Source organism: Accipiter gentilis, chromosome 29, assembly GCF_929443795.1.
Source record: "Accipiter gentilis chromosome 29, bAccGen1.1, whole genome shotgun sequence".
NCBI classification, from domain to species: domain Eukaryota; kingdom Metazoa; phylum Chordata; class Aves; order Accipitriformes; family Accipitridae; genus Astur; species Astur gentilis.
Window position 1 is genome coordinate 12183348 of NC_064908.1, and position 21589 is coordinate 12204936.

Below are 21589 nucleotides of genomic sequence, written 5' to 3' on the forward strand. Positions count from 1 at the left end.
CTCTCTGGCCTTGTTCATTCTGTCTCTCGATGTTTGTGTACAAAATGTGTGGGTGGGAGACGAGCTGGATTAGAACCTCTGAGAGGAACAGACATCAGCTCTTTTAATTGAAAGCAGCTTCCTAGGGAGGGGTATGACATGGGCTTCCAGTAAGTAGACACAAATAGTCCCCAAATACTTGGGAGCAGATACGAAGCTCCTGTGGATCCCAGTTGCTATGTGGGTCTGAGAACGTGGATAAGCCCCAGTGAGCGAAGTTTTGAGTCCTGTGTGATGCTGTCATTCTTCAAAGAAAATAGTTTAGTGTTTGGTAACACCCTGAAATGAAAAATACATCTATCCTTTCTTCCCTCCACAGCTGTCAGGTGCTTTAGCTGCTGTTTTGCATCATTGTAGCAAACCAGAGGATGTTAGGAAATAAATTATTTCTCATAAGCTTGAATTCCTATGAGTTTGTAGCCATGAGGAGAGATGATGCTGTGTCTTCCAGGCCATTGAACTTTTAGCTTAAAAGTGGTGGTACTGCAATAATAAGTGCCTTCACGCTGCTGCCATCTTCTAGGGATGCCTTAAAAGCAGAGGTGTGAAAGATTCTCCCACCAAATGGTTCTCAGACTTGGCAGTTGTGGTGTGACACTCAATAACGGGGTAGAATTGGAAAGGGGATGTATTTTCCAAGTGCGTTAGAGCCTATTGAGATGGTGGAGTTTGTAGGTGATAGGGACTGTTTATCCAGTCCAATTGTTATTACGAAATCTTAAAGAACTTTTTTGCCATTAGCTAAGTTTACTGGGTAGCAGCTAGTGTAGAAGAGGCTCTTCTAGCCACCCCTAATGTCATGTCTGTTAGACTTTTCCCACACTTTTCAATTATACTTTTCTACTAAAAGAACTTTTTACCCTAGTACCACTTTGAAACACTTGTCTGAGTAGCGATGGATCAGCCTCAGCAGGAGGAAGCTTATCTAACCTGTTCAAACCAGACCAGTCTACCGAGTCTGCACACCTCAGATCCGTGTATCTCAAACACAGGCTCTTTATGCAATGTTAAGATTTTTGCTAATATTCTCAGGCAGAAGCAGAAAGAGCTGGAGTTCATACACACACACAAATCAAACAAGGCATTTAAAAGTTATCAGAGATTTCCAACCCATCTCAGCAGGGGTTTATTTTGGGTTTGATTCAAACTTTTGGTGAAGGTCTGGGTGATTTCTTAATACAGGTTTTCATTCATCCATTAAGTGGCACTTAAAATGCACCAAACGTCAGTACTTTTGTTTCTTTCAACCACCTTTTTGGACCAATAGAGCAGGAGGAGATATAAGAATAAGAACAAAATCATATAAAAGTAATGAGACCTTTGTTCATGTCAAAGAGCTCTCTGACCATATAAACTGCAGATGTGGGTAAGATAAATTCCCTAGCTGGAGAGGTATTAAAATAAAAACCATGCTCCCAACAAGAGACAGGCTGCTGAAAATGCAAGAAGGGAGAATTGCGAAATGGTACATGTCGAATTGCTGGCCTGGATTTCAAATGCCAAAGATAGTTTATGTAAAGCCTTGCTCTGTTGTAAAATGTAACACTATCCACTGGCTAGCCTCAATGAAGCTTGGTCCCAGTTGTTTTAAAAAATAAATAAACTAAAAATCTTCTTCCAGCCCATTAAAGCTGATTTATGTTTTGCCCATAGATTCCTCTGTGCTGGATCTTGAGGCACTCAGATTATAGAGGTGATTACCTCACTTTTAGCCAATCTGGTTTCTCATTCCCAGGCATCCCAGGCTCTCTTTGCATTGCCCGGACTTTTCCTGCCAAGACCAAGAGGGCAGTTCCATGCAGAATTACCAAGTGAGCATAGGATTTTGAATGGTTAAAAATCTCTCTTAATTCTCTTGTTTCACTTCAGGGTTTTCTCTTTGTTTTAATAATCAGGGAAATTGCTTATGGGAACAGCTTTACTGACAGCACATCACCACCTCATTGCTCAGTTCAGACTCTGGTCTTGGAAAGAAATCTAATACTGTCCCCAGGAGTACAGAGCTCCAGTTTGCACCTAGCGCAGGTGGTCTGTGTGACCAGTCCTAGGCTCTCCTGTGGCTGGCACAGCTGCTGGAGATGGTTTGGCCTCTTGGGCTACATTTGTAGCTCCATTGTCACTATACGGTGTGAGCACAAGGAATTACCTCTATCCCCATGACTTTGGTAATGACAGTCACTGAGTTCACCAAAGTGTTGTGAATCTTAACAGGTACCCTTCGGGCGCTCCGAGAGCCTCAGCTGGAAGCATCCTTCTAATGCAGTTATAGCCTTTTGCGTGGCAGACATTTCCTTTCTCGTGTTTGTTGGGGGAATGAAGGCTATGGTCATGCATGTTTCTTTTTTGAAGCAGCTTCACTGAGCAGTGTGGTTTCAGGGTAAATCCTACCATTTCTTGCAGCTTCATTTGCACATCTTACACACTGATGGCACTGCAAGGCTCGCCGGTACTTAAATTCAGGTATTTTCTTCTTTGAGCTTTTCATCCATGCCAGCACTTGGGATTCATGTAGTTGTTCTTTATTGGAAAGATCAGTTCGCTCATAATACCACTGCTGCCTGCCATGGAAAGTGCTGTAGGCATAGGAAGAAGGTGATTCCACTTACAGAAACTAGTTAACAAAAAAAGAAACTAGTTTGCTTAAATTGGGTTGTAGAGGCAGGCCTTTCCTGGATACACTTGCTTCCAAGTTTACATGGCCATCTGTGGCTTCCCTGGGGTTACAGTAACGTGCAGGTTTAAATAGGACATTGCTTGAGTACTGTGGAGAGCATCTGCAGGCTGTCCGTGCTGTGAGTTGGTACTTTCAGAGGTGATCGTCACTTGGACTCTAGTGGGAAGAGTCGTGGTCCATTTGGGTGAAAGCAGAGTTGTTCTGAATGCTGTCAAAGACCTCGTACCAAATTAAGGGGAAACTGTTGGCTGCCATCCAGCTGCTGTGAGTCTTTAGCTGCTTTTCATGTTTCAGTTTTTCTTATTGAGGTGGAAGACCTGGAAACTTAACTTTTGAATAATCTCATGGTATTTAGAAACATCAATATTGTGTATTATTTTATTCTAGCAGTGCACCTGGACTTCCCCCCACACACACACTTTAAATAGTCATAGTCCTTCTTTGCTGTCATCTATGTATCTTTTGGTGTTTCTTTTTTTCTCCTGCAGATGTGTCGAACTAAGGTGATTGACTTGAATGATGGTGTCTCTCAGTATGCCTGGTATCCCTGCACAGCCAACTTCCAGTACTCCCACATGACACAGACCATTTTCTGGCTGAAGGTAGGAAGTACACACGTCATTCAGAATTCTCCGCTTTGCCTGCCTGCACAAAGTTTCTCCCAACAGGCAAAATTTCTTGGGATAGCCTTCCTCAGGACAAGCTGCCTCTTACTTTGAAGTATGTTTAGTGCAAAATAGCAAAACAAAGCCTCTGAGCACTGTCTAGAGAGTCAGTGGTAAAGTCCCCTCCTGTGACAAGGCTGTTGAATTTCTGAGAGGTTACAGCCTCCAGCTGCAGGGCTGTTTGACTCGAGTTTATCTAGTTTGTGTAGGAGAGGTTGGAAGAAAAGACTTCCATGTGACCTGGGATGGGAATTGTTATTTTAAAAGTTCTGGACTGACTCTTGGGTTTTTTTAAAGCCCACCACAGTTCTCCACCTCAGCCTTTGTGGGGCTTTTGTTTTCCCAGGCTTATTTTTCCCAGCCTATGGTAGCTGCGGCAGTCCTAGTTCACTTAGTTACTGATGGGACCTATTACCTGGATCAGAAGCAGGAGACCATCGGTGTGCAGCTGTTTGACACCAAAGAGCAAAGCCATGATCTTGGTAAGACTATTTTATTAAACTCGCTCTTTATTGCTTGTTTAATATGTTGGTACCCCCATTCACAAACTGACCGATGCTCCTGCTCAGTTTTTCCAGGATCAGACAAAAAAAAAAGTGCTTGCTTAATGCTCCAAGACATGAGTTTCACTAGAGTTTGTTGAAAATGATGCATCATTTTATACAGACATTTCTCTTTGCCTGTTCACTATGTGTTCAGAAGTTATTAGTTCCTCTTTAGTCATTAAAATAAGCACTATTTCAATGTTTCACGCACAGCTCCTCCCTGAAGAGAAATTGACAGTGATACAAATGGACTGTTGGTAGTAGAGAGTGAGGGACCTGCACCAGCCGGTGCAGCAAACGCTTGTGCTTCACAAGGTGTAGTTGGTCGTATCTCTAGTCCTGCTTGCAGGGAGGTTTCCACAGCTATTTAATGGCCAAAATTTTTCATTCAAAGTATTTCAGGTTTGATGAAGGTCTAACACCAGGGCCCTTGCGGGCTGCTTGCATGGCCTCAAGCAGATGTGCCTGATAGAGGCTGCGGACCTGCTAGTTGTGCTGAAGTGCCAGGATAGACCATTTTTGTCGCTACCCTCGGCACAGGTCCCTGAACCTGGGAAGGTTGTGTCTGGTGAACTGATTCTGCCTGCATTTAAGCTCCAGGACAGAGCTCACCCTAGCTCCCAACTCCATGTCAGGGTAGGACTTGCATAATCCCTTTCCAGCTGTCCCCTGCCCTTTTTTCTACTGGGAAGAAAGCTGGTCATGTTGTCCCAAGAGCAGTTTTTAAGGAAACATAACCCCCTTCCCCAGCTTTCTGTTTTACCATAACTTTGGAATTTTGACAAGCTGAAACTCAAATGAACTTCCTACTAGTGATGAGAAGGAGAAGGGACACACTACACACAAGTGGCAGGTGTTGGATGACTATCCAGGGCAATATATGATCTGATGGGGTGTGGAAGAAAAGAAAGAAAGTATGTGTGGTGTCTGTTGTCTGAGAACAAACCAAAATTCATAGCAAGTTGTACAGGTTGAGTCAGGATAGCTCCCAGTTTGCCAGAGCCCTGGATTAGTTTTATCCTTCTCCTTTCACAAAACAGTGGCACATAGCTATTTCCCCCTGAGAAATAAATGATGGAGACACAAGCATGCCAACAAATACTTAATGCAACATTTTATGGAGACAGACAGACAGATCGTGAGAGAAAGAACAAGAAAGAGGAGCAAAGAGGAAACTGAGGGTTAGGTTTTGAAATCCTCAATGAAGTTGCAACATGAGTTTGGCATGGCTCAGACTGATGCCTGGAGATCATGGAAAAGCCCCTCTGACCTTTTCAGAAGAGGCTGGCCTGGAGCAGAGGAGAGGTATAGGTAGACAACCCAGCAGTTCTCATTCACTCTGGCAGAGCTCCCAATCACTGTTTTGTCTGAGTTCTGGGTGCGGCATTAAGTCCTTTTCCTGGATATTGTGTTTGATGTGTTTGAATTATCACTGTGGCAAGCTAGAAACTGCAGCTGAGATGCAAACTTTGGCACGCACTGGGTGCAGGATTGGCTGCAGACGGTCAGCCAGCCTTAAGCAGAAGTTAGTGGCAAACTAAAAGTACGTCCAAAAGGAAGTAGGAATAATTTAAACTTGATCAGTCCTCAGTGGGCTAAAGACAGTCCCATGAGCAAAATGCAGTCTAACCAGAAGTGCAGTTTCCCGCCTTGATCAGAACAAGTTTTTACTGTGTGAAATCCCATAAAACAATGAGAAGCTTCTTCTGAGTCTCGATAGGAGATTGAGAGCTCAGGATGCCAAACACCTCAGCGCTGTTAGTTCAGAGCCGTTGTAGACATTGGGGTTCAGCTGCTGGGTACTTTGCAAGAGCTGTTGAACATTGAATAGGCGGCTACAGAGCTACAGAAACAGGGGCAAGCATAGGGACAGCTCTAACTCCCCTGCCATGGACACCTGCACTATCTTGAGTGTTTTTTGCTAATGAAGGCAGGTTAGTTAAATGAACCTGACCTGTTCAGCCCCCATTTACCTTTGTCGGGGTCCAAAAGCACCAGCAACTGCAGCACAGCTCTGAGGGTCTGTTTTGTTGTGGACACCACCTGAGTGCGAGGAATGAAATTGAAGTGAATAAACAGCCTCATACCATAAGGTCTTTCTTGGCTTTCCATCAGAGAAGGCAGAAACTTCCAAGGAATTTGGGAACCCGGGATTTCGAGTATTAACTGCACCTGTTTGTAAGTGAGAAACGTGCACCGTTCCACAAGGAGCTGATATCAAAAGACCTGTGGGAGGCAAGTAGACAGGGAGGTTATTTCAGGGTCAGGTAAAGACCAAAACAAAAAGAGGCTTGCTTTTTTATTTCTTTTTTTTTTATTTTTTTTTTATTACAGGAAGATTTTTTTAAAGTAGAGGGTGGGAGATAGATGTTTAAAGAGAGTGGTAGAAGTCTGCCTTAATTCACAGGAAATCACTTTCTAAGGACAAAAATGAAAACTTTATTATTCCTTCCCTTTTGAGTCAAGAAACCTGAGCTGGAAAAAATAATAATAATAGAAATCCCTGAGCCAGTTAAACATGCAAATAGAATTTATTTTATTTTCAAATTTGTAAGTGTATCAGGGTAGCCAAAGGGCCTGGGCCAAAGCCATTGCTGGGGGAGCTCCAGTGAAGCAAATGGAGCCAAGCTGATCCTCGGAACGATGCCACGGAGCTGTGGAGGCAGGGCTTTGCAGGCAGCCATCAGGCTGTGAATCCCAATTAATGAATTTTGAGGCCAGCCGACAGCTGTCTGTCCTTTGAGTTACCCCTGAGATGGATTTGGCCCATTTGAATTCAGGTTGCCTCTACTTGAAGGTGGAAATTTCTTCCCAGCTATCACTGAGTGCCTTATCTGCTGAAGAAAAGGTATTAAGAAGTCTCCTTGTCACCTCTCTGGTGCTTCTGTGCACCTTGACCTCTTGAGACACTTTTATTTTCCCAAGACACAATTATTTTCTGCTCAAATGAAATCACGTGTAAAATCCTCAGTGGGTCCATCACCCTTGTTTCTCTCTCCAGGACCATCTTGGCCTTTTTTAGCAAAGAGCAAGTTACCCTAAGGCTGAAAACCATCCCAAAAAATCAAGACTGGGCACATTTGGTGTAGAACTCATGCAAAGAAGTTTTACATTGAGTGTTAATGACATGCACAGCTATGAACAAGGCACTGGTGCACTGCTCACGGTGCACAAAGCCACCCAGCCTGCCGGCACCATTTGATGTGCAGTATAAAGGCTCCAACTGTCCTCTCGGACCAGTTTTACAATAGCGCGACTGCTTCCTCCGTGATGGTTGCTCCTGATTTAACAGAGCACAATAGAAACGTAGCTGTGGTCTAAAGAAACTGCTCTGAGAGTCTGCTGCGCTTGTGGAGAGAATGGCAGCCTTTCTTCAGCTGTCTGGAGGGATATCCTTCTCTGCTAAGCTCTCCAGAGCGATTTGGGAAGCCCCTCCAGGCAGCTTACCATAACTTTTCAGCTCTATAGGGCCGTTCCTATGGGGGAAATGCTTCTGAAGTGCCCACGGCTTTGGGAAGCGATTGTGTTAAGTCTGACCCTTCCTCTGATCTTGTCTCTCCTCTGGCAGGTGTCCACGTCCTGAGCTGCAGGAACAATCCCCTGATTATCCCCGTCATCCATGACCTCAGTCACCCTTTTTATCACACCCAGGCTGTCCTCATTAGCTTCAGCTCCCAGTTTGTGGCCATCTCCGGGGTGGCCCTGCGTTCCTTCCACAACTTCGACCCCATCACCATCAGCAGCTGCCAGCGAGGACAGACCTACAGCCCGGCGGAGCAGAGGTGAGCCTGTCAGCCCGCTTCCTTCTGCCTCGCCACCCACCGCCCCCCGCGCCGCCCGCCTGCGCCGGGGGTTAAGAGGAGGCAGGAGGGGCACAGCAGCTGAACCCTGCTGACCCTTTTGTGTCGCTGGTAAAAAACCGGCAGTGTTCTCATTGATCAGGATGGATGGGACATTTAACCCGCATGGGATACTGTTAGTGAATTATTTCCTCTTCCTTTCTCCTCCCTCCTTTATCCCAAGCTTGGAATTGGGGCCAGTTAACTCTCCATACGTTCCCCAGTACAGCATCGTTTTTGCCACTCACACACCAGCTTCAATCTAAACCGCTTTGTGCTGCTAAAGTGCTACAGGGACCTCCCACGGAAGCGGTCGTGCGGAGACAAAGTGATGCTTGTGCCCCGGTGGGGCCAGATCCTGCAAGGTACTCAGCCCCGTGTGGCCGGTGCTTGGCCACCAGCATTTGTGGTGCTTTTATGGCTGGGTAAGGGCCCTCAGTACCTCTCCGGATCCAGCCCATGTTCTGAAAAGCTCTGTGGGACCCCCCAGGATGAAAGGTTTATGGCTACCGTTTTATTCTTGTTGTTATTACAGACACATCAATAGATCACCACCAACCCCTCTCAGTCTCTGCTTTACAGCATCCCACAGAGATTGTGACCTTTTGTGGCCTCTGGTGCGGCAGCTTCATGGATCCTTTCAGCGAGGCAGTGAAAAGAAGAGGGGAGAATTTAGCAAAACCCCTGAAAGAATAATTTTTTTTTCCCTTTGTGAATTCAAAGTTGTGAGCAGTCGTCATACCATGGCGGCAGCAATAGTAAAACAAGTTGCATATCCCGGCAAACCTCTGCTCAGCCTCCTAAGCAAGCTGTCAGGTTTTTTGATAATGTTCTGGCTTCTTTTTAGGGCCTGCTTTTATTCCAGGAAAGGCGGGAGGGTGAGAAGGGGGAGAGGGAAGGGAAAATAAAATGTAAAAAAAAAGGAGTATATCTATAGCTAAATCAATCCAGTCAGTGTGTTCTGACCTAGATTCAAGGAGTCTGATCATTCTGTGCAATAGGTTGTATAAATTCAGAGGCCCAAAGACAGCAGGATCAAGTTTCAGATGAGAAGTCTAGTTGTGGAAGTTTGGCCAAATCCCAGTGCAGGAGCGGGACAGAAAAAGGAGCGAGAAAGACCCACTGGAAGGAGATGGTGAGAAGCAACAGGGAGCTCGAGAGGGCTGAGATGCAGGGCCACATTCCTCCCTCTCAAGTTTTCAGTAGGAATTGAATCATTTGTTCACTTACGAAATTAGAAGTGCTCTGTGTTTAGAAAGTTATTTCCTTAATAAAAAATGTATTCCCCTTAGGCAAAGCTTCAGTGAGCCTCTGCAGCCCAGCAAACTAACCTTTAGAAATCTCTTGAAGAAGAATCACCCACCGTTTGCCTCTTCTTTTTCTTCTTGATTTTTTTTTTTTTTTTTGCATTGTTTTGTTTTCGTGATGCACTGAACCATCTCAGGCCCTTGCTCTCAAAAACTTCTGTCAGAGCCTTGCTCGTTCAAAGTAACATTTTAGGTCTTGCAGGTTACAACGCTGGATTGATCATAAAGTTTCCCATGTCAGTCAAGGAACTAGAAACTATCTGAAATAAAGCCCTGATCCAAAGCCAATTGAAATTGGTGGGTTTTTTTCCATTGATTACAGTGCTATAGTGGAAAATCCCCAATTTGCCTTGTGATGGGATTCCTTTGGGTGACCGTGTATGCTTTCTTCTGTACAAGAAATTCTAAGCAGTTCAGGTATCCAAGATGTAGAGAAAGTTGTGCATTAAGTTGTGCAGCCAGGGAATAGGTGATGCCTTTGCTGTCACCTGTCAGGTTTTCCCTTTGTTATTTTACCCACTCCGGGAAGAACGTAGAAAGAGGGATTTTTTAAGTTTATTCTTAACCAGTTCAGAAGCTGGATGTGGGTTTCTCTACCTCCTGTGCTCCCGGTCTCCTCATCAGACTCCCTTTGAGTTCCAGTCCCACACTGCTCATCCTTCCCTTCTCCCCTTTCCCCACTGGTTGCATTTGCCTAATATGATTTTAAAAATATTTATTTAATTTTTAAAGGAACTTTCCTTCCTATGTGTAAGCGTCAATTTTACTGCTTTCATTTTCCTTAGGTCAACATGTATATTTTTGCCTGCATTTTGGCTTCTCTCTACAAGAGAGATTATTTCTCTGTCTTCAAGGAGAATTATTTGGGTTGGAGAGGATTTATAGCCAGATACAGACACTTCTAGGCAAGGGTGCAGATTTTAAATATGTGAGGGAAAAGAAATATATCGGCCCTTAAAAGTTAACACAGCTTGTATTTTGAGGGTGAATGGATCACTCCCATGGGTTAGTGACAACTTAACTTAAAATAAAACATGCACTCCTGCTTCTTTCTTAAAATATGTATTACAGTTAATATTTTAGAAGAGAAAAAGGAGCTTAAATGCAAAAGTCCCATTGAACTTTATAGGTAGTTGTCCTCAGTCATTGTTAGCTCTTTTGAAAATCCATTCCATCCTTCTGAAGACATTTATAGAGGGTTTGAAAAAAAAAAATACTCTGTACTTTCCAGTTGTATTTTTCCAGTTGTTGGTTTTTCTGCTGCAGCTGACCACAGGCTCTTTTTTGTTTTCAGCAAAAGTTTACCTCACTGCTGGAGATGTGCTGTAAAAACGACATGCTTTATTTCCACATTGCATCCTTAGACCAGATATAATGGCCCAGTTAGTTCTTCTCTTGCGCTTTATAGCTCAAATTATTATACTTTTATTATTTCCTATTTAGCCTTGTGGAGTGGACAGTGAAATAGGGTGTGCAGAAGCAGAGGTATAATTTCCCACCCCACAGTCACTCAAGCAGCAAGAAAGCCTGGTGCATTGGGGCTGCCTTTGACAGCGGTTCTTCAGAAATCAGGTTTTTGTCCTTTTCACCATGTAGGAAACATCAGCTGGGGGTCTCCCATCCCTGGCAAGGCAGTTCTTGTGAAATGCTGCTTTCCCTTGGCGGCGTTTCCCTGCCATGTTCACAAGATCCGTCCCATCCTCCACCCTGCCCGGTGCTGTTTGTTCCTCTCCTGGAAACTGCAGGTGGGAGGTGTGAAAACCCAGGTAGATACCCCAGTTCAGCTGTCAGAATTGTGGATTTCAGGAGTTTCCAGCTTTCTAATCCTCCATTAACTCTGTGTTTGCAATGAAGATAAGCCTCCCTGCCCCTGGAGCAGGCTCTGGCTGCCCGCGGCTCTCTGGCGTGCATGCCCCATGTTGGGCAGCTCCTTGGGCTTTCTAGTAAGTGAGGCAAAAAGATTTTCTTTTCCTTTGTTTGGTTAAATCTTGGCACAAACTCGCTGTTACGGCTGCAAAATTGCTTCTGCAGAGGAGATTTTGGGTTTACCTTCCTCCATAAGTGTGCACATCTGGGCGTTTGACAGCTGGGGGGGACCAGCACTGTAGACCAAGACCCACTCCTGGCCAACATGCCATCACCTGCCCTTGCCCTGGCCTCTGTGGAGGGCTGTCCTCCGAGTTTCACCCTTTGCTGCCCCAAACAAGCCCCAGGGAGATGTCACCCACTCCAGCTCTTCTCTTGGTCTTGTTCTCTCCTGCTGTCAGCTTCCCCAACAAGAAATGGTGAAGATAAATCTTCAGCAGTGGAACAAATGCAACTGCCCTTTATAACTCTGGTTATTTTTTTTTTTTCTTTTTTATTGGGGGGAGGGGCAGAAAGGGTTTCCTCATCTCTTTTTTTGTGATTTAATGCAGCTTTCTCTTTCCCGATTCAGCCACCTTTCCTCTGCCCTGCGTTCTGTCATTAAGCGCAATCTCTGTCAGCTTGCTTCTGGTGAAATTAATGAATTTCTCACAGAACTGTTAATCATAGAAGCTTTGGTCCATGACATGTGTTATAATTCAATGGGTTTTTAACCTTCACCCCATCTTGGTAATTGGCAAACGGCATCATTTGGCTTTTATTAAAGTGGAAGGCGATGCATTTTCTTTGTTTGCCTGGACAGACTCTGGCAGGGAGACCTGCAGGGCTGCTAACACCCAGGCACACGGTCCCACTTCCAGGCTGGCAGGGCGAAGGGCCTTTGAGGGCTTTATCAGTTCAATATGGACCCCCCCGCTGGGCAGGAATATCTCACACAACGAGGTGCAGGCAGGCTGAAGGCAGAGCCAGTCCCCAAGGAGAACGTTGCCTTGCCACTGGTGGGGACAGTGGTGGGGATGTGGTGGCTCATGCCTCTCCTTCCCCCACAGCTTACCTGGGGTTGGATCAAGTGTTTTCTGTAAATCTCTGGGTTTATCCACATTCCTGAACCTAGCAGTCTGAAATAGGAGTTTGCTGTGATCACTAGCAAGAGTCAGGCCCAACGGGACTGTGGTAAGATTGCTGAAGGAACCATAGGTGATGCTAGTCATTTGGTCACTCTCATGGACCAGATTTGAAGGCAAACACCTAAAAGGAAGGGGTTTGATCCTTCTTCCAGTGGCACAGTCAGAACAGGTTCACCGGTCCCCATCCAGTCCCAAGGAATCGGGTAGATGTTCTTTGAGATTTTGTGTTGGTACAAGGAGACCAGTGTGTTTTAGCTGAAGACTGAAGAAGATAAATTCATTGCCACCTTTGCAGTTTTCATACTTTTTTTTTTTATTTCTACAACAAGGAATGTGGCTAGCAGCCTTTGCTTTTCAAAATGCTGCATATATATTTGGATTAGAGAGAGAGAACCTGCTCTTGCTTTTAGAGTAATCTCTACAGAGTTGAAGGCAAACCCATTGTAAGGATAAATCTGTTAGAAAAACTCCGAGAAGGCTACATGTGTGTGAGTTGTGTGTACGTATGGTGGCGTAGAACAAAACCAAAGTATGCTTCAGATCTGCAGTCCAGGCTGGCCTGAACTGTGGAAAAGGATGTTTTTCCTATGTACAATAGATACTGATGTGGCTCTTCTCATAACAAGTATATACCATGAGATTTTATGCTTACATATGCATGTATATGTGTCAGAGCTATCACGAAGGAGACAAATAATTAGGGCAGTACGTTAAGATGAGTTCTTGGAAAAGTGCTTGACCCCAGGGTTAGGAAGAAAAAGTTTGGCTGCTGTAAGCTTTTTGAAAGAGGAAGTCCTGGATTGTTTTTATGTGAGGAAGGAAGAGTTCCACTTAATTGTTATAATTCTCTATAAACATGTTAAAATACAAATGTTTCTAGGATTGTGTCACTAAGACCCCAATTTAGCAAAGCCCTTAGCTATTTGCTTACATCCCCCTGTAGTCAAATCTATCAGTGGGACTTAACCGTGCTTTTGAAGTTAAGCACATATTTAAGCGCCTTGCTGAATTGGGGCCAATATTGGCACAGAGAAATAAAGATTTAGAGGCTAATGACTGAGCTCATTTAGATTAGGGATGGGCAGAGTGGATTCGAATAAAGTAAGAACTGGCTCAGAACTTCAGCCTACGTGTGAAGCTAACTCAGCTCAGGGCTTTTTACATCATCAAAACAGTTTGCCTTGATCTGTATTTTTAACATGGTGCAGACAGGGGAACGCGTGCAAGAAATCCACTGCTTTTTGCATGCACCTTGGCCTGAAAATGTTGCTTTAGGAAATCATACACTACCAGGGCAAGGACAGGAACTGAGGTGGACCTAGTAAAATAAATAAACAGTGTCAGGGCATATCACGGGCACTGGCCTTGTTCATTACACATGTATCAGTAAACCATTAGAGTGGTCCTTGCGTCCCTGGCATAGCTTTCATCCAGACCAGCTCGTACTCTGGCAAGCAATTCCCAGGTGCATTTGGGGAGCTAGGATAGACCAGGGATGATTTGAAATAGGCAGTTTTGATAAAGTCGCCCAATTTTGATTGCGAGAAAATGGGATAAGCTGTCCTATGCCAGGAATCAACATGAGTTAAAGTAGAAGTGATTTCATTCTCAGATACTCTATATTGTTTCTCTCCCGAGGAATGCACAGTTTCTGGAGCATGTGATGATTAACCACTGTTAAATGGCAGGACCCATGCAAGAGCTTCTGTAACCCACAATCCTGCAATATGGATGTGATGGGTTCTTTGTCTAAACTTCCTACTTGGAGATATTAATTTCTCCTTAATTCTGCATTTGCAGAACTCAATTCAGGATCATGACTTCAAAATTCATTGGGATTTACAGCTGACAGTAGCTGATACCAAATTGGAACCAGTAGCTAGAGAACCAGAAATATTTAAATTGGAAACATTTGGTGGCAGTGGTTGTTTTTTTACAAAAAGTGAATGGTTGTATTGTTTGTCACTGAAGTCATTCATATAGAGTTACAGGCAGAGTGAGCTGCCCAGATGATCTGCTAACTGAGGCATAATCTCGAGCCTGGAGGGGGTGGCTAAAAATGTTCCCTGGCCATTTAAGAAGACCACAAGGGGACTAGTAAACAGAAAGAAGAACATCACAATAAGTGTTTCTTAATGCCTTTGTCTGTGGCGTTTCAGTTCTGTAGGACTTCTAAGCCCAGGCTTGCTCATCTGGTGTCCTGATATGAACTCAAGAAACCAGATTCTTTTTCCCCTTTACATTGATGGAAATGAAAAGCAACGCCACTGACTGCGGTGACATTGCTCCAGATTTCCCTTTGTGCAAATTAAAGGTTTTCTTAGGCTCATCCTTCCCTCTGAAGCCATTCGAGGCTGAATTCAGTGCTACATCAATGTGTAGCACGTTGATTCACATAAGTATAAAATAAAATAGGTCTGCTATTATTTTATTTTTCCAACTTAAGTGCAACAAGGTTTTCAGATTTTGTGGGAGTTTTGCAATGGGCAGTCAAGGTTTGCAATATGTACTTCTGAGAATGGCTTGGCAATAGTGCTTGCTTTTTTCCTCAATGAGTCAACTTCCTCGTCACTGGAGCCCTGGCACGGGAAGAACTTGTATTGCAGCCTCACCATCCGAAAAACAGAGGGGAGCAAAGTGGCAGTTAGCCTTCGTGGGTAGGTGTAACTGGGACATGTAGGGAGGGTTCAACAAGATAGCATTCATCATTTATGCTCTCACTCAACATCCATGTTCCGACATTCTTGCTAATGTTAACTGGTGATTTACTCAACTAGCAGTGCTGTGGGGCCAATAGTAAGGTACTGCTCCGCTCGGGGAGCTGCATTATGTGAGGCTGCCTGGGGTCTGCTGCCGAAACAGTGAAGTCTGTGGTTCACACTCCTGGGTGATTCTTGTTGGGCATTTACAATTGCACATGGCTGTTGTCCTCACCTCATTTCTCTGCAAGAGAAGACCACCTGGGCGGTACGATACGCTGTCCACTTGTTCTTCCACGGTCTCATCCACAGGCTTATTGATTGGTGCGAAGTGAAATCAACGGCAGCTTAAATTTGTATGTCAGGCTGTGAATTGCAGTGACTGGAAAACACGTGTGAAAACCTTGGTATGGGGTGGGGCAGATCCTACTGAAGGCAGGCTCACTCCGTGTAGGTCAGTTCTGGCAGAGAATCGTCCATCCGTTCTGCAGAAGTAACGAGCATCACAGTTGTAGTGCTGATAGACAGGGTGCTGTTTGTTGCAGACAAGGTTATGGAGTTGGCCATCACAAAGGTGGAATTCTCCTTTCTCAGTCCTGTCAGCAGCAGTACTTTGTGCACAATGAAGAAATAAGATCTTTCTGAATGTAAAAATTGTTTATGGCTCATCGCACTCCAGGGAAGGGCTGCCACTGAACAAGCGACCTTAAATTACAAGCAGTGGGCACTTCCCATATAGCACTAGTCTGGGACAGGGAAATGAGTTGTGGAGGTACATAATACTGTCGTTTAATCTGATCTAGAGCTCAGTAGAGACATGTGCAGATGTGCTTCTCTATCAGTAACATGGAGACAACAATACCAGCCCAGGTGTCTCACAGGGGTGTCATGAAAATTAATTAGATAATGTCTGCACAATGCTTTGAATACAGCAAAACACCATGTACATGCTAAGTCCTCTGCTTACTAAGGTGGATGGGGTTTTGGTGGCTGTTATCCCTTTTTCTAAGACAGGAATAGCTTGCTTGTAATCCATTTCAAAATATGTGTATTGATGCATTGCTTTCCCTTCTTTCTGTAACTTTCTGTGTTTCAGGTTCTTACTTACCCATGTAGATGGTGAAATAAGTCAAGGTTTTCCCTCCTCAGAACTAATTTAACTGTATTTAATTTAAATTCATTTCACTTTTCAGCAGAGGCATATCACCTTGTAGGAATCCTTAACCCCAGAAATTTTGTCTCTAATCCAGCAAAACGTCATCACAGAATGGTTTGGGTTGGAAGGGACCTTTAAAGGTCATCTAGTCCAACCCCCCTGCAATGAGCAGGGACATCTTCAACTAGATGAGGTTACTCAGAGCCCCGTCCAGCCTGACTTTGAACGTTTCCAGGGATGGGACATCTACCACCTCTCTGGGCAACCTCTGCCAGTGTTTCAGCACCCTCATTGTAAAAAATGTCTTCCTTATATCTAGTCTAAATATACCCTCATGCTTTAAGACTCAGCATTTTCATTGCCCTTTAGCTGAGGGACTGCCCCATACTCACATTTGAACATGTGCTATAATGTTTGACTCAGGTCATCAGAGATGGTGAAAGATTTTGTGTCAACCAGACATCTCTGTGTATACAAAAATAAACCAAAAACCTCTTTTTACAAGTTGTGCTAAATGTTACAATAATTTACTGTAGGGAGAACAGACAGTTTCCATCCAGGGAAACATTTTATGGATGGCAGGAGAGCAACCGGAGAGATCTGAAATGACAGCATGCTGCTGAGCTTGATAAGAGCTTATCAACACAGCTACACAGCTGATGTTTGGTGTTACTTGTAAAGTGGAATAAAATGAATGTGTTGATTTCAATCGAGTTTCTCAAAGATAAGAGTGTCGATCACAGAAACTCCTCCTCACATGTACACACATGCACACTTATCACTAGCAATATCGGGCACTCCTGAATTCAGCAGAGATTTAAAATTGGACGGGGCATAAGGACTGCTCTTGGAGGGAGAGTGCTCTCGTGGGACGGATGGATGGATACATGTTGGTGCAGGAGTAGGAAGGCCGTAGTGCTGTTTAATATTGCAGAACAGAAAGTAAGTCTGCAGAACTGGCAGGCTCTTCCCTTTTGCCACAAGACCTGTAATTTGCTTTCATTGTCATCACCGTTACCACTGTCCCTGTCCTTAGGAAAACATAACTAGAGGGTGTGCTTGTTGGCGAGGAGCCCTTTGCCGAGTCAGGTTCAGTCTGTGTACCTGCTGCCTGACAAGTGATAAGTTTGTCAGTCAGACACGCTTCCTCTTGTGGAAGGAATTAAATTAATTGAATAAAAATACCACTTCTTATCTCCCACCTAGCTGCGTCCACTACTCCTGCGAAGCCAACGACTGCCAAAAGCTGGACATTGAGAATGCGCTGCTGAACTGCACCGGTGGCGGGTGGTACAACGGTGCCCAGTGCAATGTGAGCTGCAAGACAGGCTACATTTTGCAAGTCCAGCGAGACGATGATCTCAGCAAGAGCCAGGTTTGTTCTGCTGGTTTTGTATGACCCATGAGACAGGGATGAGCAAACAGATGTGGAGAAATAGAGAAATAACCCAGCCTAAGCACCAAAATCTCAGCTCAGCCTTGGGACAAGGCCTTATCCAAATACTTCTCATCAGAACAGGAGCCATCTGACTCTGCAGGAAGAGGTACTGGCAGTGAGCAAAGCTCAGATGTTCCCCAAATTTAGAAATTTTCAACCCAAAAGGTTCAAATATGTGTTCAGGCCTTCTCTGATCTCACTGGCTCTACTCAGTCAAAGTGTTTCTTGGATTGTTTTTTGGGGGGTGGGATGTTTGGTTTTTTGTACAACCAGTTTCTGGGCAAAATATCTCATTTTTATTCCTTGGGTTGAGGCTAACAATGTCTTAACTCCTTTGCAGTGTTTCAGTCCATCCGCTCCCAACCACACCCTGGCACTGCAGAAATGCATGGTATCAAGGGAGTGGAAAAAGCACCCAAACCTTTTTGCTTCCAAACAAAGCACCAAAAACCTACCTCGGCGGGCCAGGGAGTGCTCTGCATCTTCTCTAAGCCATGTATTAATATCCAGTCCTACAAAAGCAGCATGTCTTGATGCAATGAGTGGGGTGTTGAGGAAAACTATCAATTTCTTTAAACATTAAAAAAAATGTAGGTCCTTCATGCTGGGGGAGGTGGACGAGGTGTTTGTGCAGCAAGGCTCAGCCTCAGCATGTGACTGGGAGCAGGGTGCCCGGGATACGTGGGTGCAGGGCAGACACCCCAGTTTGTGCTCTCATCTCTAATGCTGCCAGATCCCATGAGTATGACGTGGGGGTGGTTTCCCCCATTGGCACCTTCTCACGTGTTGTCGGGGCAGCACACACATCTGGGGCCGGGGAGGGCTGGGGGCAGGCGGCCGCGCTCAGCAGCCTGCCTGTATTTGTGAAATACTGTGTTCTTCATAAGCTCGCGGAGGGGGGAGACAGAGCGGAGGGGAATGAGTCAGCCCTTTCAACTCAATTACAAAACAAATACAAGACCCCGCAAGCTGGGCCTCTTCCATCCTAATTGGCATCAGCACCAGAACCCCAGCTCCAGCTGAGCATTTTTACAGAACAGAAAACAAGTTCTCAAACGAGCCTGAATGGCTGAACCAGGAAATAGTTGGAAGGGTTCTGTACATTGAGCACACAGGAATCCCAAACCAAATAAAACAGCCTAAACATGTTTCACCAGTGCTGCGTTACTTAAACGCAAGAAGTACCTTTTGGCGAGGCTCAGCCAACTGTATATGGTTTTGTCCTGAGAAGTTTGGTTTCAGAGCCGTGATCAGACTCATATGACAGGAATGGAGGATTTTAGCACCCCTAGCTAACGTGATTCACTGCCTATTACAACATGCTTCCTCTCACCCTGGTCTACTACTGCACTTCATCGTCTTTTTTTCCACCGATAAAAACCCTGAGGCCAATGGCTTTATTTTGCTGGATGCTGTGCATTCACTGTTCGAATCAGGGAAGGAGTGGAGCATCTTAAGGATATCCATGTTCAGCTAAGCACGTTAAACGCATGCTTTGAAAGTTTATTCATGTGCTTTGGAGATCTGTTGAAAAGGAACGGACAGTTTCTTTCACTATCGTCTTGTTTTATTTCTTTGTGTCAGGTGCTTCAAGCCAGAACTTGTGGAATGTGTAGGCAAGAAATGAATTATCCAGGAAAGTCCGGAATCCGTGGTTTGGATTCCTCGTATTGTGTTGTATTGAAATGCATTGTGCTCCTTCCACAATTGCTTCCCAGCTTCAGCTCCTTTTCTGATCTCAAGCATTTGGAGATGAGATAGGGCATGTGGGTTGTTGTCTATGGTCAGAGGGACTTTCTGCTGTGATTGAGGAACGTTGCACAAAGCTGTTTGTTGTTTCACTGTTGTCGTTTAGTTGACTATTTTGCTTGTTTGACTGATTTGAGGGTCTAGAGCTATTTTTTTCTCATTTAACTGACGGGGGCGCTGCATAAGGAAGAGGAGGAAGGAAGGTAGCTTTGCACATGCTGATGTTTCACACTCTTGGGTAGGAAGGGGGCTGAGGTGAGGTTCAATGTCTCAAACATTGAACTGAACATTGGTGGCCCATGACCACTGCGTGCTGATGAAGACAAACCAGCAAAAACACCCTGGTTTAGCATCTGAACCACATTTGTCTTCTGTATTTCACTGAAAGGCGGAAAAAAAGGGTGAACAGAGAATTAAAAGCAAAATTTTCAAAAGCACCTCAGAGATGTAGGGGCACAAGTCACATTTCAAATCAATCTTTTACATCTGAGGGGTCTTTGAAAATCTTCTTAACAGTTTCTGCACTTTCTGGCCTCTGTGTCTTCTGAAGCCACCATTTTAATCAGTCTTAGGGCAAAAAATTCATTCATCTCTGCTCTCTAGAAGCTCCCATTCCCAAATTCTGTTAAAACTCCATAAAATCACCAAACCCTAAAACCCGTCAGCACTATGTGCAGTAGAAACTGTTTGCTGTTTGAAAATAAAAAAAAGCTGAGCTGTTTACAGATGCTTGGTCTCTCTCTCATCCTCATTTAGGGACTTCAGCAACAACAACAAAAACGGGTTTGCATAGTGATGGAGCAAAATCCTTCATGTATCTTTCTCACGAAGAAGATCTCAGGATGTTTTCATTTCCCCCCCAATTTCTTCCCACCCCCCTGACAACTCCGTTGCTCTTTCTTCTCTTCTCCCCCTTTTCCCCCTTTGTCTTTCAGTGCTTTCCTCCCCCTTGTCCTTTGCTGAAAGCCCCTCTCATTCAGTTACTTGTTGTCATCTCTCCTTGAAGCTACCACCACTGCCGCTCTGGTCAAGAGGTGTTATTTAAAACCCAGCAGCTCCCTAATGTTGTGCAAAGGCATCATCAATCATGCCAGGAAAAGAAAGCGCGGCTCATGTGGGTTCAATTAGAGGCACAGTAGTGGGCAGAAGTGGAAGAATACTTAGAGGGGAGGGCACAGCTGTTCATTTTTAAGGAGAGGAAACTTCACACGTGAAGCATCGCTTGAAGAAGGAGCCGGCTGGGATCTTGGGCAGCAGGAAGGAGACATGAATTCTCCCAGGCTGTTAAAAGTCCCAAGAAACAAATCTTTCTGGCACCAGATTTGTTTAAGTTTGCATCCTCTTCACTGTACTGCACACTGTATCTTTGGAGGCCCTTGTTTTTCCCCTCTTTTCTCCTCCTCACCCGCCCTCCCTCCCTGCATAAGCCTCGTTTGGAAGGCAGGACATGAAGGGAAGCGGATGCCAGTCAAAGCAGCACAAAGTGCCCAAAGTGACAGCTAATAAACCAGATGAGAAAGCCAAGTGCTTCGTATGGACTGCTGTGAGCTGGGTGACCTTGTCAGATCAGACAGGCGAAACAGGCACGTGCCTGCTCAGGCTTCGGGTGGGAGAAACGCAAAGGCAGATGCAGATGCTGCCACTGAGATGCAATGCCAGACCCGAAGGCAGCACTGCTCGGGCTGAGACGATTGGAAATACCCCCAAGGTATGGCGTGGTGTTGAGGAGAGATGGGCTCCTGCTCAGCAGCATGGGGTCCTGCCCCTGGGCACTGCAACGATCCTACCTGCAGGTGGGACGTTGCAAGAGGGAGAAGCTGAAAGCTGGTGGGTGCCATCTATGATAATTTCCGTGGTAGAGTTGTCCTCTGTGCTTTCAGTCAAAGCCACTAGTCTTTGTCTCCATTGTGGGGAATGTTCTCTGTTATGTTCTGCTGCAGAAGCGCATGTGCTCCTATTGCTTGAAGTGATGACATGATAGACATGCTCTAAAATGTGCCATTATTATGTCTGACCTTGAAAACCTCAGCTTCCATCGTACAAAGTGTGGAACAAATTACTGGAAAAAGCTGAGAAGCCAGGGTCTTACCCACATGGGCACAGCTTCTCTGCGTGGGAATGGCCTTGCCAGTGTGCCAGGAAGAGGAGAAGCCTTATGGGTCTGGAAGGAGGTGACTGTTCCAGATTTGGTTAGTGTTTTTGTTGGGAAAGTACCATGGGGAAAACCCCAGAGATGAAAACAGGGAGAGACTTAATTTTTTTTTTTTTTTTTTTTTTTTTTTCACATCAAGGTCTAGAACAGGGGCAGAAATAAAGTGCAGTGGGAGAATAGCTCTAATGAGGGATCCCTTCCAAGGAGGGTTGACCCCAGGCACATTGCATTTCCAGCAGGACATAGTGCCCTGCAGCTTTCTGCTAACAAAGACCATGGCTGCAGCTGAAATACTCTCATGAGTGTTAGCTTGGGCAAAAATGTTCTTGCTTG

General features: G+C 44.9%; 1 protein-coding gene across 1 annotated transcript in view; it reads left to right on the plus strand.

Annotated features, from left to right (window-relative positions):
- Positions 1-21589, plus strand: part of PAPPA (pappalysin 1) — a 180803-nt gene that overhangs the window by 121221 nt on the left and 37993 nt on the right. Inside the window, exons 11-14 of the mRNA XM_049832511.1 lie at positions 3202-3315; positions 3725-3860; positions 7492-7705; positions 17124-17292. Of these exons, the coding sequence (XP_049688468.1) occupies positions 3202-3315; positions 3725-3860; positions 7492-7705; positions 17124-17292 (633 nt within the window). The remainder of the gene's footprint in view (positions 1-3201; positions 3316-3724; positions 3861-7491; positions 7706-17123; positions 17293-21589) is intronic.